The 16085-nt window shown below is 35.5% G+C and overlaps 1 protein-coding gene across 1 annotated transcript in view; it reads left to right on the top strand.

Moving 5' to 3' along the window:
- PLEKHH2 (pleckstrin homology, MyTH4 and FERM domain containing H2) overlaps positions 1–16085 on the top strand; it is a gene marked incomplete at its 3' end in the record, with an annotated part of 51071 nt that overhangs the window by 4132 nt on the left and 30854 nt on the right. Inside the window, exons 2-6 of the mRNA XM_080615471.1 lie at positions 10690–10752; positions 11767–11916; positions 12355–12438; positions 13955–14036; positions 15783–15965. Of these exons, the coding sequence (XP_080471597.1) occupies positions 10690–10752; positions 11767–11916; positions 12355–12438; positions 13955–14036; positions 15783–15965 (562 nt within the window). The remainder of the gene's footprint in view (positions 1–10689; positions 10753–11766; positions 11917–12354; positions 12439–13954; positions 14037–15782; positions 15966–16085) is intronic.

The raw sequence follows: 16085 nt of genomic DNA, 5'->3' as shown, positions 1-16085 counted from the left end.
AAACTCACTGGGTTTTCCCCCTTACATTTGTTCTATAACTTAGTCTAAAACCAGATTTTAATAAGGGTTTGCTTGAACCTATCCTTTTTCAATACTTGTGACTGTGACCTCTGTGCTTCTGTAAATATATTCAGGCAATGGATTCATTTAAATACTTTTCTTACATACTAGAAATCATACAAGAAACCTTTGCAAAGTTACTTTGTTTAATAGTGCCCCTGCATGAACAATCAACATAGGAAGTCTTCAGTATATTTTTCTAATGAGTGTGTTCTAATTTAGAAAAACAAACTATTTACTGGGATTTGTAAGGCTAGCAAGTACTCATCCTTGAACCTCAGTCGGTGAGGAGTTAGAGAAATTTGCATTGCAAGTGCATTCCAGAACTGAAATTTTTTAGTGAACCTGGAGAGAAGAGAGAGGAGCAAAGGAATATACAATGTTTTCAGAAAACTAATCCATTCACTGTTGTTTATTTGTTTGGGTTTTCTATTCATGTTCATTTTGCCGAGTAAAAGGTCTATTTTTTTAAATGCAACATGCAAAGAAAGAGACCTTGTTAGAGTTTAAAGCAGAAGCTGCTGCTGTAAGTGGGAGAGGTCTTTACAGGAATTTAAGGAATGATGTAGAAAGTATCCCTAGTACGCCAATTTTAGCATGGCTGTGGAACTGAGTTTTAAGTAGGAGCCTTTATTTTAATGCAGCTTGAGTCTTATGTATATGAAGGATTTACTAAAAAAAACCCTTAGCTGAATAAAAGTTTACAGTATTGTAGGGTAAATTTAGCTCCTAGCTAGCATTTCATGTCATAGTGCTCGTTGATGACCCTCATTCTTTTCAGAGAAGAAAAGTATGTGTGCAACATCAGGTATAAAGTTAATGTTTTTCCTACCACTAAAAAATCATTTTCATAGAAGAACTACATAGCTGTGTTAAATTTCCACTTGGGCAGCCTCCACTGCATTTCTTTTTCATCAGACCCTGGAACCATTTTGGGCTGTCCAGTAATACTCAGCAATCGCATGAATGTCCCTGAGTTTGTTTCCTGCAGTGCTGAGGGTCATTTTATACTTTGAGTGATTTTCAACAAATAAAAATGATTGAGAGCATTGTTGTCATGTATGTGTTCATTTGTTTGCTTATAACTTTCCATTTGGATATTCTCTGTATACAAGCTCAGCTGGCAACCAAGTGTACGCGACATGCAATTTCTGTATAAATTACGAAAACTGAATGGTAACTGATTTTTAAGACCAAATACTATTTCCAGTATATTCCAAAGCATAACACATTCCTGACTTGGTCTTACAAACCAACAGCTCAGTCCATGTCCTGCTGTATTTTTATTCATTTTGCAGTCATATTTAAGGTGTGTTATTTGACATTTCAAAATGAAGCAGATACAGTGTTTTGTTATCTGTGGCATAACAATTTCAAGATTAATATTTTTGGAGAAGTCCGTAATGCACTTGACTTGTGCAGTGATTGCCAATATGAAAATGATAAAAAAGCACAATGAATATTTCCATTTGCATTTAAAGGGTTGTGAAGGGTAAAGTAAAAGGGAGCAATGTACCATAGTACCAAAATTATTCAAATGAAGGTTATTTTTCAGTATTTCACTTGCTCTTAAAAAACTTACTGTCATGAAAAATGTCAGATGCGATTAGGAAGATACAAATAGGAGAAAGCAATCAAAGTTAAAGAGAATGAAAGTTTATATGGTTGGAATCTTAGGTTTGTTTATGCCTTTTTAATACCAACGCCTTTTTTTCTTACAACTTCATTTTTACTCCTTGTTTATTATTAAGTTTATGCCATGCCTTTTATAACAGTGTGGGGGAAGGGCATTCGTTGTTTTTGTACATCTTAAACCTACATTCTTTCTAAGGAGGCTGAAGATGGAAAAAAGAAAAAAAAGAAGAAAAAAGAGAACTCAGGAAGCAATAAATTAGCTGTGCTTGTAGAGGCCAGGCTGGGTAATGGCATGAGGAGCACAGCCCTTGCTGTGAGGCCAGAAGATGAATATTTTCGCTCTGGTGGCACAGAGACAAGGGCATCAGTTCTATTCCAGGTCACCTGGGATGAGGAGGCTGATGGAAGTTGTGGAAGCTGTGATAGTGGGCAGCCACCTGTGCAGATGCTTGGCCAATCTAATATTTGTTTAGCATTTCACTTCTAGGTGCTACAAGATGCTTTTTCTCCATTTTTATGGAGGAACTGGTTTTGCTCTTTGAAATTACACATTTAATTTTCATTCCCTCAGAGAGTATTTTCAGGCTTTAAATGTCTGTTGTCATGTCTTCAAACTGCATTATGCTGCCTTACATATATTTCTGGAATCTTTTGCTCCTTTACAATCTGTGTTTCCTAGGTGTTCTATACACTTTAATGAATAAATTTAGTTTCAGTCAAGTTTTCAATTTTTTAATCTCTGGCAGTGAGTGGTACATTTGATTCTTAAGCCATCACCTCTCAGGCAGTGGTAGAGAAAAAAGGCCTCTTATTTCAGCTGTTCATCTTGTGGCGCTATCAGAACTTGCAATTCAGCGAGACAGAAGCAGCAGAATTTCCACAATCGCAGTACAATGATGAAAACAAAACAAAGCAGGCAACTGCTGCTTAATAGAGATGAACAGCCAGTTGTTGATACATTTCTCTTTTAATTTTAAGCACTATGTGAGGCTTCTTTTGCCTTGTCTGCCAGAGTGCTTTGGTACATTCTTGCTAAACAGTATCTTCTTTCAAGATTCTGAATGTTATGGTAATGCCTGTTTGTGCTATAGTGGCGGTCTGCATAATTTGTATTTGATTGTGTCTCTGCAGTTTAACTATCAAGACAAGATCTGAGTTGGAAAAGATGACAGCCAGAAAGAGTGAACATTTCTAGTATTTAAACAGACTTAGGAAAGTCCTATGACTGACACTGGGAAAAGTATAATTATTCAGCCAACATTACGTGCTACTCACTTGCCCTTTACTACACTGCCTCCCCAAATCCCACTAAATTTAACTATTTTAAGTCTATATTTACTGGCACCTAGACTACTAATTCTGGAAGAGTTCCTTCCCTGGGCTTTTCTGTTCTATATTTTTAGTTTATATAGTTTCCAGAAGTAATCACTAATTTTACTACAATAACCTCAGCTGAAATGTGAAAGCTTGTTTTTTCATGTACTTTTCGCTCATTTAACGAGCACTAGGAAAACCTTTTGAGCTAAATAATTATTCTTAAAATTATGTTTAAATATTGAAAAGAACTTGAAAGAAGTAAAATATAACACTGGCCTCATGTCATGGAGATTGATAAAACTTCTGAGCCTGATCATTTTGGAAACTGAGCAAATGGAACTGATAATTTTTGTGAGTTTCATTTTGTTCCAAGGAAAGGCTTTTGTGCTAAACATAGTTCATGCGAATGAGCTGGAACACTAAAAAGGAGAGTTAAGAGAGACTTTCAATTAAGCAGTGCCTTTTGCCTAACTAGGAGAGTGGTGCCAGAAGCTGTTGTAGGTAAAAGTGGACAGGATTGTGATTCTGCATATCAAGACTGTAGAACTACAAGCCATCTTCAGAAGAAGCTGGAGGAATATATGTATGTGTATTTATGTTGGCATTTACACTGTATTTCTGAACACAAGGTAAAGAGATAATCCCTGTGGTGAACAGTATAAACAGAGAGAGATTAAAAAAGAGAGGGGAATTGGGTTAGATGGCAAATTTGCAGAGGAATAGTTGGCACTGCTTTGTTCATTAGAAGAACTGCAGCCTTTTACCTTCTAATTGGTATTAAAAATGGAGAAGACAGGAGAATGAAAAAATGGGAAGGCACTGAAAAGTGGCAGCTTGAGAGCTGCCTGCTTGTGAGCACTAAGCTGAGGTTTGCAGTAGTCATAACCTAGGTGGGCATTCAGGTGGCATCTGAAGGGAAAATAAGGCTGTAGCTTTTGGGATTTAAGCAAGGTAACTGTTTTTCTCATCTAAGGGGTTGGTTTTTGTATGTGGGTGTGTTTGGTTTGGTTTGATTTAGTTTTTTTTTTCATGCAGGAAATAATAACAAACAGTAAAATTCCCTGTACTGTGAACCAGTAAAACTTAATCACCATGCATGGTCTGTAAGTAGCCTAAGGAACACTTGAGCTCCATTAAGACTTAGCCTTTAGCATTAGCCATTTTGGGGAGATCTATGACAAAAAGAAGATAGTGTTCAGAAGGCAGTTTTTCGTTTTGATGACTAAATCCATATTGCCAAGAAATATTTTTATAGGTTTCATCTTGTTCTAGGGAAAAGCTTCTGTGCCAAAATATTACATTTCATTTTTTACTGAAGGCATAGTTAATTTTATAAATATGGGTAGGGCTTAGGTATCACTTTCTAGATTTATAAGACAAGATGGATGTCTATTAATTAGTTAAAATGAAAAGCTGTTCTATAAGTCTTTCTAATTATTATGTTGCCTTTGGGATAAAAAAGTCATCCAGTAAAGAACAAAGTATATCTTACCCAAGGCTTGTGCTAATTCCTTCTTTACAAATAATCATCATCTTTATTTTTCCTGTGAAATATTAATACTTTGATTTTACATCTCTATTCCTTATGTGTTTGGTCTATATGGCTTAAATGGTCAGGTCATATTTTAATGTTTTTTGTAGTTTATAAAGATTTAGCACTGTCCTTAGAATATACATAATACATAGAAGAGAAATCAGTGTCAAGACAGGAGGAATAATGTTTGAAAATATGGACAGAACATACCCAGTCAGCTTTTTAATAAATGAGTTACAGAAGTAGGAAGAATATTACTGTGTTTTCCTATGCTAAACCAGCAGAAGAGAGACTTTTTTGTAAAAAGACTAAAAGTCATGCTTCTAAAACAGTTTTACCATTGCTTTTAACTAACAAACATATGCAAGTCTTTATACATGTATAGACTGAGCATAATATATTTTAAAACATGAAAACTGGTGGTTGTCAAAGCCACTGACAAACAGATGACCTGCTTTTAAGTAGTACTGGCTCTTTTCTTATGGAAAAGCAGACATTTGTTGAAATATTTCAGTTCAAATAGGAATATAGAACTGAAAGGGGAAATACTGGTCACATCCAGTGCTCTGGAATAGCTGGCAGTCATATTCTTCAGACCATTTATAAACTTATCAAGCACCACATAAAAAGTCAGATCTTTTGTCTTTATAGCTTCCATTAGAAGGCAGTTCCAAAATCTTTTTTAGTCAATGTAGAAAATGAGGATCTTCTAATTTCCAGCCTATGGATATTCATCACCTGTTTATATCTGCTTGTATCTTTGAAAAACAGTTGTAGGTGTGCTTATCCCTCACTTGCTTCTCCTATTTGTTTATTTATAGAAGCAACGATATACCCATGTTTCTTTGATTTTGTTAAGTCCTATGTGCTATGAGGACTGATAGTTCACTAAATCTGAAAATGGGCACATTAACTACTTTTTATGTGGTATATTATTTTTCAAGCACAGATGGTGTGGGCCTTTTTTTCAGATGAGGAAGAATTGAAAAATTGAAATACAAGGGAAAAAGAGACTCTGAGCATACCATGCTTGAATCACTGGAAGTTCTGTATTTAATCAGTAGACAAACTGTATTTCTGCTTCAGAAACATGAGGTTTTAACACGTTTTTTGGTTTTGAAAACTCTGACCTTGTATCAGCACGCTTTGAAATACTTACAGAGAAGTGCTTTTCATTCATGAAAGGTCATGTTTTTTCATGTATTTATTTAAAAAAGATTTTAAACAGTGCGTTATACAGCAGTGTTGTCTATACTATTAAAAATGAGGAGACTCTATTATGCACTGATTATAGTGCAAATTGTAAATGTGAATGAGATGATATTATATTGAAAATTGACTTGGATATAAAGTTAATTTTTTGTTCCTAAAATTTTTCAGATCTCAAAAGGGAAAGAATTCCAACAATTTTTATTTTTAAAATAAAGTATTTCCTTAAGAATTACTAAATACCTATTTCAAATACCAAAAAAAATATTAATTTCTGTGATTTCTTGCTAATGCACATTACAGGAACAATGATCAGTGTGTATATATGTATATAAATGGAAGTATGTATATACATAAATGCATACAAAAGGAATATTTTGGAAATTTCTGAGTGATGACTTTTGAGTTTATACTCTTTGGTGATTTTGTGCAATACATGTTTTAATAAAATGAAAATTTCTTTACTTGCACAAAAAAATATATGTTGAACATTTCTGAATAAAGCCAAGAAACTTCCAGGTGACCTTTGAAAAAGAATTGCTATGGGATGTGCTTTTGTATTATAAAGAGCTCCCAGTCTCCCCGGGCATGTGTGTTGTGCTTCAATGTCCAGACCTCCAAGGCAGTACACCTCTTGGTTTTTATTGCTGCCATGTTTCTTCAAAGCATTCAGAATTCATTCACATGTGGCATTTCTCTGCTCATTGTTAGAACAAAAATAGCTCAGTTTGATGAGTGTCAGATGTAGAGTGGTCATTTCCTTACCAAGTTTAAAAGCAAACCTGTTTCTAACAATAGATACTGTTTTCCATAATTGACATAATTGATGCAGCATGCACTAACACATTTTCAGAAAATTGTAGGAGAATTTTTACACTTAAAAAGAGAAAGTGCAGCTTGAAATAGCAGTCTGTTCTTCTCTACCTGTGCTCATACTGTTCTTTAGTCAGTACGTGTATATTTTTTGTTCATTTGTTTGGCCAAAAGATTTATTCTTTATATTTAAGACTGTAAAACCAAACCCAGTATAGATTATGACAGGACACTTCTGATTCCTTAATGAGTTTTGGAAAGAGCCAGAACCAATCAGATATGTGTGACAGTATTCCTTACAAGAGGTTTGCTGAACTGAGGCGTTATTTCAAGTTATGTCATTCAAGACATGATAGAAAATGAAGCTTAAATATACTTCATGTACCAAATGTTATCAGTGACATGCTGGCCCTCCCTTTTTCTCCTGGGAAGCCAACTTTATGTCTGTTAATAATTTACAGACTAGTTCATTCAAGAAGTGTCTCGCCTAATATCTGATATACACAATTTAATTCCAGTGATACTGGTCATATGCATAGATGAATATAGAAAGAAGCTGATGGGAAAGAAGTCTGATTCAGCAAACCTTTCTGTTTTTCAAATCCCCTTCTGTATGAAGTCAGAGTTGGTCATCAGTATTCAAGCTTCAGCCATAGGTAAGAATTCTTTCTCCTGCATCTGTAAAACATACTGACATTTGCCTCCAAATGTGGATATGGCTACAGTTACCGGCCACTTCCATCATAAGGTTAAGTAAGTCAAGTTTAGGTAGTATTTACTTTTTTTGGATTTTATTTGATGTTCTTAAGCTGTCTGTCTGTGGCCTGAAGTGCTCATAGTCACTTGGAAAGAGAATTCACCACTGTATTTTATTCTTGAGAAGTTCAAAGCATGACTTTTGATTTAAACAATTAGCTATTAGTCCAATCACATATTTTTGTCTTCTCTCTCCTTTCTCTTTCCCTCTCAGTAATGCTGTGATCATTGTTACAAAACTTCTTACTAACTTCAGAAGAAGGTTTAAGGTTAGGTTTTCCTAGTGAAGAAAAATCCTTCTCCTGGAACTAGTTCCAGTCTTTTGCCCAACAAGTTTAATAACCTTCAGAGTATCCTAAAGCAGTCATATTTTCTCTTTCTTTCTTCAGGCCTATGGAGTAGCAAAGCAGGCAGAGTAGATGTACATCTTACTTTTCAGACAAAACCATTTTGTGGATTAGTTAGAGATTATTTAAGGAAACGGGAAAAATGGGAAAAAAAAAATTTTGAAAGTTTCATTATTATTACAACAGGCACTGCAAAAGAAACCTAAAAGAAACTCTAAATAAAGGTAGAGTCAGGACTGACTTAGTAATTGTTATGTAGCATCAAATTATTGAAATGGTGGCCAGTTTAACTGGAATAGAAGTGCTCATGTTTGGTAGCTATGGTATCCCACTCTTGCTGAATGACACAGATTACTTTTCTTTTTTTTTTTTTTTTTTTTTAACAGGAGCCTCTTAAAATAAACTGAAAACCCTTTAGAAATCTGCTGAATAAAATCTCACATTTAGTTGTTGGCAGGAAGCTGACTGACGTATCTATGTCGTGAGATCACGCAAAGCTTCTTAGCATACCTGCTTGAAATAGTTAACTGTTAAAGAAGCAAAAATAAACCGTGTTCTTCCATTTTTAATCTCTGAATGCTATTTTAATTGGTAACTATTCTCTCAGCTCCTTTGGCTCCTGGCTTTACATTCATCTTGGCAGCAGTTTTATTTAAACCATATTCTTTGTCCCAGTAGTCTACATGAATGTATTACTATGTTCAGGTCCTGTGCAACAGTACATATTCCTAGCACGAGGTGCCTTGGGCAGTTTCAGTGCAGAAACATGCAAGGAACGTGGGGCTTTGGTTCTACACAACTCAAAACCGTTGTGTAGGAGAGAAGCACTACTGCTTATTGTATGTAAAGTGGTTCATTGATGGTTAGATGCTGCTAGATGGACTAGTTGATTCAGCTTTAAAGCTGGGCCAGACCTAGCTGAGCTGCAGGCTGAGTGGACCTGGCAAGCAACATTTTCAGGTTTTATTTCCATTTATTAAATCTGCTGGGTTTCTGCTACGACCTTGCAGATGAAATGAATTTTACTTATGGGACATAAAGAAATTGCCAGTTAACTGCCATGGCAATTGTGCATATACAAATTGTTTGACTGTGAAAATGGATGAACAGCTTGCTACTTGTCAACAGCAAATTTCACATTATAGATCTCTGAAGGAGTTTTCTGCCATAATATTAGAGTATTAACAATGTTCATTAATGATGTAATAGCTGCACTTCTACTTGGTTTAGTGTAGTGTTTTTAGTACATTGGAATGCTAGCTGATCACATATTCAGAAATACCCTCAATTTCTGAATCCTCAACTCACTAAAAAAAAAATGTCTTAAAATCAGTATTAAAGTGAGTCTTGTAAACCAAAGTACTGTTTGAATGTAAAACCAGACAGATGAAAAGTAACCTGGGGATTCAAAATTCTAAAAATTAAACTGAAAATCTCAGCATGAATTCATACGAATATGAAATTAAATACATGTGACCAGAGAGAAACAAGGCTCAGCTCCCTGTCCATCTGTCCGGACTGTTAGTACATGAATGACTGGGACGATCATATCCTTGAAAGTGTTCTTGCAAAACAACTCATTGAGGAACTGACCACGTGCACTGTGAAACGTTTGTTGCTCTTGTATCAATGGTGTGTTACGGTATTATCATGTGGATTTGGGGTCCTTGTATAATATGAGGAAGTACTAGAAGGTCAGTCACAGCTTTTTTTTTTTTTTTTTTTATGTTATGTTAGTAATTTTCTCCATTTTCAGTTTTTTGATTGATAGGAAATGATCCATGTGTCCTTATGTGGACAAGGTGCTAGAAGTACAAAAATCTGTTTCATGTGATTGACAACATATTAGGAAGAGAGAAAAAGAGACAGAGAGCGAAAAAACAAGCTGAAGATGCCAGAAATCAAGTACAAACAGGACAGAATGAAACTAATTATTTTAAAGCCAAGCAGTAAACTGGACAAGGAATAAATGGTTTTCATTTGTATAATGTGCTTTTTGTGAGTAATTTTGAAGCTGAATACTGAGTATCCTAATGTTAATTGTTTGATATTTCATCCTCTTCAGATGAATTGAATTCTTAGCTAGGTATTTCCTGGGAAGCAGTAAGTCCTTAAATCATGGAATACCTTATGTACTTTCCAGTGTTATTTCAAACCACAGTTTACTTTTTAAAAGAGGACAGAATTGTATTGTTCACCAAAATAAGACTAGAGAGCTCCTAAAAAAATCTAAACAAAGTATTTCTTTCTGGCCTCTTCTGTTCCATATTGTTGGCAAAGCCTTCAAAATAAATCATTTAAAATGCAGGGAGTTTCCAAGGCCCAGGGCAAAGGTTGAGCCTGTGATTTATTAGGCATCGTTACAAAGTATCGGATCAGGGTCTCTCATTGCTCAAAGTGATTGTGCTCCTTGATGTTATGCTAGCCTCTGACTTCATTTCTACTGTGGTTTTTTACATTTGTCTCCATGGTCCATCATGTCTTTTCTGCCACATACCTCCTTCTTCCACTCAGAGGTGGAGGAGTCTGGCACAGGCCCTATAGCACAGTTCCTCCCAAAAGCTATGTTTGTCTACTTAAGAAGAATTAGCAGCCAAATTATATCATGTGCCAGCACCCTTTACTCTTGCCACTTTTGGAAGGAGGTGGAGGAGCTCAGCACTTTCTAAGACTGTGAGCCTGCATGAGAAAAGTTTCAGGGCTATTGTCAAAGGAATTTCTACTCTTGGTAGCAGGAAAAAAAAAAGCAGTATGCCATATAGTACCCACAAAATTATACTGCGAAGAAAAGCTGGTGTGGTGTTTTTTCTGTAGGAGGATCTTAACAATGTTTTAGTACAGTCATAATGATGAATTATCTTCCTTGTCTGACACACTGTTTATCCTGTTTTTATGCTTCTGCCCATAACCTGTCTTTTCCTTCTTCAAAACAGACCATGAAAACATGTTTCATTGTGGTGTTCCTGGTGATGAGCAGAAGACACTACCATTTTACTGTATGTTTTTATGTATCTACAGATGCAGCAGCTTGAGAAACAAGTTATAGATGCTGATCGTCAAGCAGAGAGAGCTTTTCAGCAGGTATATATATAAAAATCAGAAAATATCCCTATTAGCTATGTGCATGTTACTGTAATGAAGGGAAATTTAGAACATTGCTATTTTTCTTAAGTATTGCTTGTTTCCTTTTACATGTATTGATTTGTCCTACCAGAGATGTTCTCACACCTTTCTCTGTTCACTATCCAGTTCAGTTCAATAAAGTCAAAGCTAATGGCATGAATCAAAAATAGATACATGTAATGAGCTTCTTTATTGATGCATCAGGAGTCTTTGATGCGCATGGAAACAAAAGAGAGGAAACAGTGACCTATTTTAGAAAATCCGTAAGAAAATAAAACGAGACTATTCAATACAGTCTCTAAATAGGATTATTCTGTTTGCTCTTCTTGTAGAAGTTACATCATGTAAAGAGTGAAATTGTGGTTAACTATTTAACCAAAGTTACTTTTTGATACCAAATGGCAGATACAGCTACTGCAGGTATTTTATGAACGTATCTTTGGTATTCCGTAAAAATCCTTTGTATGTTACTGTGAGACAGATAGAAACTGAAATTGTAAAAAAAAAAACCATTCATGTACTAATTTGGAGTTAGAAAACATTTCTGACTACAAGCCCAGTACTTCTTAGCCACCTTTTAGAGTGCTTCTGTTAATTTGTAGGGTTTTTTTTACACTGTGCAATCGTTTATTTCTTAAAACATTGTTTATTAAACCTAACAGCTTCCTGTATGTATTCTTCCTATATGGGTGTTTCTGACAGCTTATGTGTTACAAACCTAGAAGCCTCTCACAGACACTGACAAAATCTGTATAAGGTCTATCAGTGTTTAGCCAGTCCTATTGGTATTAAACGTATAGGGAGACATAACGAACTGTGGAATTTTTACTCAAATAGGCTTCCCAACTTTGTAGGGTTATCTTGAATCTGAAGTGTGGGGGCAATTTTAACAGTTAAATCTTGTGATTAAATTACTATCTTTAACTTGGAGTACTGTGTTTTTTAAAGTCTTGTGTTTGACCTTCCACATAGGTACAAGTCATGGAAGAAAAATTAAAAGCAGCCAATGTTCAAACAAGCGAATCAGAAACCAGGTTGTACAAGAGATGTCAAGATCTGGAGACCCTGATACAAGATAAAAATGACATAATACAAAAGTTGGAGCAACAACTTGAAGAACAGGTTAACAATAATGGTGTTAGAAAAGATGAGCATCAGTTCCATTCTGAGTTATACAAAAGGAAAATAAAAGGACAGAAAAGTTTAGCATTATTTCTGTTGTTTGCGTAAAAAGGTTCCCCTTAGAAGTACTGCATTAGAATAAGGTTTATTCACTTGAAAATTATGTTCTGGCTTCCTTTGAAAGAACATCTAACTTTTAAGAGGGGAAAGATGTTCTTCCTCTTCACTGTTTCATCTGAAGAGCTTCAGTTTTTCCTAAGGAAAGGAGGAACAGCAGCCTCTGTGAATGCCCTATTCAATTCCTTTTTTTTTTAAATCATCATGTATTGCTGAGGAGACTGAATTACTTCAAGCAATCTTAGGATTTGTGTCTGAAGAGACTACTCAGGCAGACTGTAATACTCAGTGAAAAACATGCTTATGTCAATTTTTTTCCAGAAGCAAATAAGACTGCAAGAAGCAAAAATCATAGAAGAAAAAGCAGCTAAAATAAAAGAATGGGTGACAGTCAAGCTCCACGAGGTATAACTCTTGCTACGGTACTTGTACAGAAAATATAATGGTGTGACTGGATATCCCTTACGCTGTTTGGCTGTTAAAGGGCTTTTTGCCATAGTAAAACCAAAAAAATAAAACCTAAATCCTAAACAAAACTCCCCACCAAACTTCTCAGTTTCATTGATCTATATAGATATTTGCTTGAAAGACTAAAATTAAAACAACAGCACAGAGGCAGAGTATCCATGTCACTTAAATTCTGATGCCTGATTTGGTCAGCTAGTATAGCTACATCTTCTTTATGGAGAAAGTGCCCAGAACTGCTCTCTGGAAGGTCTACTTATCTCCAGCAAGTGAGAGAGATTAGCTGGCCAACTGAGCTTGCTCAGTCAGATGCCTGAAGTATTAATAATCCCCAGAAAGCTGACCAAGTCTGGCAGAGAAAAGGACTTGATATTTTTTTTGTTTTCCAGTGCCCACAGTACTCTTAATCATGAATAGTTTCAGGGACATAATGACTATTCTCAGAAGAGACCAGTTGTCTTCGTTGTTTCTGTGCTGTAGTGAGATAACCATGTCTTTGCCCTGCCTATGGCTGCTAGTTTTTGTGTGCTTTCTCCTCCTTGTTTGTATTGAATTTAAAGTTGCCTGTAAAAGTTAAAATCCTACTCTGTTGTGCTTAATTGGAAATTATAGTCACTCCAGGTGAAAAACAATTAAATACTATATTTGAAGTAGGAAAGTAGAAGTAACATTTACTATTAGTCTGCAAAGGGAGTTTTTGAAATCATATAATAAAAAGACAAGTTTAGCTAAAATTATCTTGAAAAAGTTTGGACAAAATGAAATATGACTCAAATTGTTTACTCAGTTTGAAAGGTGGAGAATCTCGAGCTATCTGCATAGGGGTGGGCAGATGTCATCCAGTGGGGAAGTGGAATTGCTGGCTCCCCTCTTTGTGATATGGAATACTCAGATTCAAATCTTCTCTTTGTCTAATTTCGAGCAGGAATTTGAACCAACATCTTTTATCTGCTGGTAGTGGGTTACAGCAATAGGTTGTTGGGGTTTTTCTTCCTGTAGAAGGTTGTCATGTTTGCATAAAGTTTTTTAGTACCTATGTTTTAAATCTTTGCTGTGGGATGGTAGGAGGCATTACCACCACCATTCCCTCTAATTCGTCTGCTTGCTTTTGGGTTTGCCAAGTGGCACGGAAATTAGTAATTCAATCCCTCCGCGTTTATTAAAAATACTGATGAAGATTTCTTTTTCCTTAATTATTGAGGCTTTTTAAAGCAGTCTTGGGTTTGCTTGTTTGGAGGAACGATTTTAACAGAAGTTAAGCAAGTAATCACTGCAGGGAATTTAATTGTTCAGGATAAACAAATGCTTAGACTGGCACTAAGAGAAGTAGCAGAGAGGAGGTTGCCATTTGAACTAGCTTTCTTTGGATAGGCAGAAATTCAGAAAAAATCTAAATGATGTAATAACATTAAAAATTGTTTCACCCATGGATGAGATTACATTTATATGCTTTTAGTTAGAGGTGGAAAATCAGAACCTTCGCTTGATCAACCAAAAGCAAACCAAAGAGATGAAAACAGTACAATCTAAACTGCAAGGTAAATCTACATTTTTTTTAAAAACTTCTCTATTTACACTATATAAACTTTCTATTCCCTATTAATTTGTGCAGCCACATAATTGAAATATTCTGTGAAATCACAAAGATGTCAGTATGAATTGACATCAGAGTGACTGTACATGAAGGTGCTAGGCAAGCAATAATTTAATTTTCATTAAAAAGACATGCAGACAAACCACAACTGGTTTTTGATGTGTGAACAGGTGTCTTTGTTACTTAAGAGGTTATGCAAGTAGTAAGATCTGACTGGATTTACGCCAGATCTGTGCTTTCACTTTATAGTATTGGTGGTCCTAGCACTGTTAAGGAATAGGTGAATGTCAGTCTGCCTCTGCTGTTTCTAGCAAATGGTCAGCTGGGAATCAGAATTATGATCAGATTTGTTTAATTACTACATTTGACTTAAGTCAGCCACAGTATCACCAGGCTCCTCTCCAAGTAGATATAATTGATTTAAAAATCGTGGACTATAAACACAGGAAAGAGGAATATCCCGTCCAAAGAGCATTATTTCACCTTAATCACAGTTGAATTTTATTTGCTACTGTGTTGCCTGTTCACCAGCTTTCTTAAATCCCTCTGAAGGTTCCCCTGGTTCTCTCCGTACGAGGTTGACTTGATAACTTACTATCACCTGCAAATCTTACTAGTTTGCTCCCTAGTCCTCATTTCTTGGTAACGTATCTCATGTATGTATGCATACGCCCAGACATTTAGAAATTAGTGTATGTATGTGTATATATGTTTGTGTACACATGTTAATATGCATAATACATGAAAATCTAAATATGTACAAAATACATACGTACACAATATGAAGCTTTTAAACCAAGATGCACCTCTCTGTTAATGAAGAAACTGGATTGCTTTGTTTCTGTGCTATTTTTTGATCAGTAACAGTTCTGTATATTTCAGCACTTAACAGCTTTAGTCATCCTCTTTGGGGAGATCTATTCAAAGGCTTTTTGAGACACTAAGAATTTGTCAGCTGGTTTTGAACACACATTTACTGATATGCTAAAAAATATTAAGAAATTTATTACCATTTGCAGCATCCATGCTGGTAACAGGCTATAAATTATGATCATGTGGTACTGGTTTAAACAGTTTACAGATATGGATAAGGGTCTTCCTGGATCTGCCACAGAACTTTTCATAGGCATGGAAGGGCAGCATTGTTTTATATCAGTTTCTGGCAGAATAGCTGTGCCTACGGACAGATTTCATGTTCTTAAGGCAGCTAATAATTTTATTCATTCACCTTCTCTTGAAGTCCTCCATGTATACCTTTTAAGCCTGGTAACTTGCTGCTTTACATTTGCTGTAGCACCTGTTACAGATTCTCTTAATATTTTTATCTGAAGGGAAGGCCACCACATATTTTAATACTATTGTTCTACAGTCTTTCTCATATTATCTATTTTACACCAATCCATAGGTTTAATATCAGTCACAGCAGAATAAAATCAGGTATTTCCACGTTTTCATTCTGTATTAAGTGCATGGTTTATATCTTACTGCTGTGAAATTGTTAAAAGATTTTTTTTTCCCTTTTATACTAAAAAGTCAATCTTTAAGATCTAGAAATGTAGCTCTGGGTTTCTTTTGATATGGGGAGGTATCTTAAAAAAACCTAACCAACTTTACACTGCAGAGTAAAGAGACCAGTAGCATAGTTTGCTGTATCCCATTAACACAAGATTTTCAAATTACTGTTCTTCAGAAGCTACGGGCAAGAAATCTGTTACTTCAACACAAAAACCTGGAGAGTGTCAGCGACTAAGCAGTTTGACTTTTGGATGCTTTTCAAATAGAGCGAGAAGTCCTCAGCCATCTTCTAAGTTTGAAGAAATAGGCAAGTCTTCATCTAAAGAGTCAGACTACACTGAAGGCAAAAACATGCTAGGTACTTAGTCACCAATACTGCCATTTTATTCTGACATGGGTGGAAATCTAAAATGGACAACTGTCAGTGTACCCAAACCAGCTGCCTTCAAAGTACATAATAATAGTACTGTCTCACTCT

This window comes from Psittacula echo (genome assembly GCF_963264785.1).
Source record: "Psittacula echo genome assembly, chromosome: 4".
In the NCBI taxonomy this organism is placed as follows: domain Eukaryota; kingdom Metazoa; phylum Chordata; class Aves; order Psittaciformes; family Psittacidae; genus Psittacula; species Psittacula echo.
Note: the sequence above shows the minus strand (reverse complement) of the source record. Positions and strands in the feature narration are given on the sequence as shown.